This window comes from Eimeria mitis, genomic scaffold (assembly GCF_000499745.2).
Source record: "Eimeria mitis Houghton genomic scaffold, Emh_scaff7949, whole genome shotgun sequence".
NCBI classification, from domain to species: domain Eukaryota; phylum Apicomplexa; class Conoidasida; order Eucoccidiorida; family Eimeriidae; genus Eimeria; species Eimeria mitis.
The window spans coordinates 1-2,072 of NW_024016191.1; the positions used below are offsets into that span (position 1 = coordinate 1).

The 2,072-nt window shown below is 51.0% G+C and overlaps 1 protein-coding gene across 1 annotated transcript; it reads left to right on the top strand.

The window, feature by feature from the left end:
* Positions 1-36: 36 nt before the first annotated feature.
* Positions 37-537, top strand: EMH_0093300 (uncharacterized protein; the record flags this gene model as incomplete). The annotated part of the gene is made up of 1 exon (XM_038023093.1): positions 37-537. One exon carries the CDS (start codon positions 37-39, stop codon positions 535-537), a length of 501 nt encoding a protein of 166 aa, XP_037878947.1.
* Between the last annotated feature and the right edge of the window lie 1,535 nt (positions 538-2,072).

Consider the following 2,072-nt stretch of genomic DNA (forward strand, 5'->3'; position numbering starts at 1 on the left):
CAGCAGCACCGCAACCAGCGCCACAGGCACTCGAAGATGGTGGGGGAGGGGCCCCCAAGACCACTGACTGGTGAGGGAGGCCGTCAACGAAGGAAACACCAGCAGATGAAGGTGAACCAAAAAGGGGGGGCCCCTGAGATGCAGCTAGCGAGACATGGGCCCTTAAAGGGGGGGCCCCACGAGACGGGCTCCCAAGAGAAGGGGCCCCTCGAGAGGGGCTTCCAAAGGAAGTTGCCCGACGAGGGGAGTCCCCAGGTGAAGGGCCCCCAAGAGAAGGGGACCCAGGGGACGGGGCAAAAGGAAAAGGGGCCCCAGGAGAGGGGGCCTCAGGTAAGTTGGGCTCAGGGGAAGATGCTCGAGAGGGGATTACAGCTAATACAGGGGTGGGGATTTCGTGAGAAGGGGACTGTCGGAGACCCGCTGCGGGAGGTGCTGTCGTTGAAGGAAGAGGGGCCCCCTGGGGCTGCTGGCTGCGTTGGGGGTCTGTGGTGTCGTTTGGCTGCGCTCCCATCTCCCTCGGTCTCTGGTGCGAGTTGAGACGCAGGAGAAGACAGGGGGAGACAGCAGGAGGCAGGAGGGGACAGGAGAAAAGAGCAAGAGACAGGAAGAGAGAATCTGAGTTCGTGTATAACACAAGTAGACCCGCCGCTGGGCTCCGGAGCGGTGAGAGAGGGCAACGTAGAGAGGCCGTCAAGCTGGTGTTTTATTACGGTGACATCTATGAAACAAAAGAATAATATGAGTTGTTGTAATGTTTATAATAACAAAATAATAAAATTTCATAGAAAAGAAGCGGCGAACCATCAGCAGCAGTCGCAGGTGCTCATACACCCGAACCACCGCAGCAGCGTGTGTGACCGATGGTCACCTGCGGTCTCTGAGGGCGCTGTTGTCACCTCTTTACCAGCCCTTTTCTTGAAATATATTAACAAATAACAATTTTAATCTAATATAATCCCATCTGCTGCAGTCCTGATGATAAAAAGGATTAAATAAATAATAAACTCCCCTCTTACATCTCCCCCAGCCCCATTCGCCCTTCTGTAGCACTATGGAGAGTTGTGAAGGGGAGAGATACGGGAGACACAAAACGCCAGAGTATTAACAAGAATAAACTTCCTCAGGAAGAGACAGTATAGAGGCCCACCGAGGGGCCGCCCTCATCTACCTCTCGCTCACCCCGGCTTGCCTCTCCCAGGGGGCGCCCAGGGGCGTCTGTCTCCTCCGTTTGCGGGCTCTCCCGTTGCTGTGTCAGTAACCAATACGCCCCGCGCAGGGGCCTCAGGGGGCCCCCAATGAACTAAGACCTCGCGCATACGACTGAAGGCAGGCTCGGCTCTGTCTACACACGCAACCACTGCTGTCTTAACTAAGAGATGTATGTCTGTCTCTCCCATTAACGTGTGTTTGTTTCTCTTCTCATCTATACACCATCACCACACTACTGATATGTGTGTGTCTGTCTCCTCGCGTCTACGCAAGACCAAAGCTCTACTAATGCAGAGACAGCTGGAAACAATGCGAGCAAGAAACAAAGAGACAACGAAGAAATTCACAGGCATATAAGATGGAGCTCATCCCACAGACATAGAAATAGAATCGGAGACAGAGATGGAGACAGAGACGGAGGCAGAGGTAGATGAAGACAGAAGCGGTGGCAGGAACGGCATCTCTCTCAGAAGCAGACAAAAAGAGAAAAAGCAGCTACAGAGAAGGAAACAGAAACGTAGACAAAGAAAGAAACAGAAGAAAGAGACAGCGACAAAAACAGACACAAAAGAGACAGAGACAGCAATAGAAGCATAAGCAGAGACAGAGCTGTATGCCTTTTTAAGTTGCCCGCTGAATCGGGTAAAAGCAATATGTCAACACCACCGCCCCCAAAAAAACGTAGAAAGAGAGAGCTAAAAAAAGAGAGTTGAGGAGACTGCAAGGGTTGTTGTTGTTTGGTCGTTATAAAAGAGGGTTTACTAGGGTTGTTGCTATTGCTTGGAGTTTCGTTAAACCATCAACATCCTCAGAGTTGTTAATATTATTATTATTATTATTAACTCTGAATATAATAATAATTA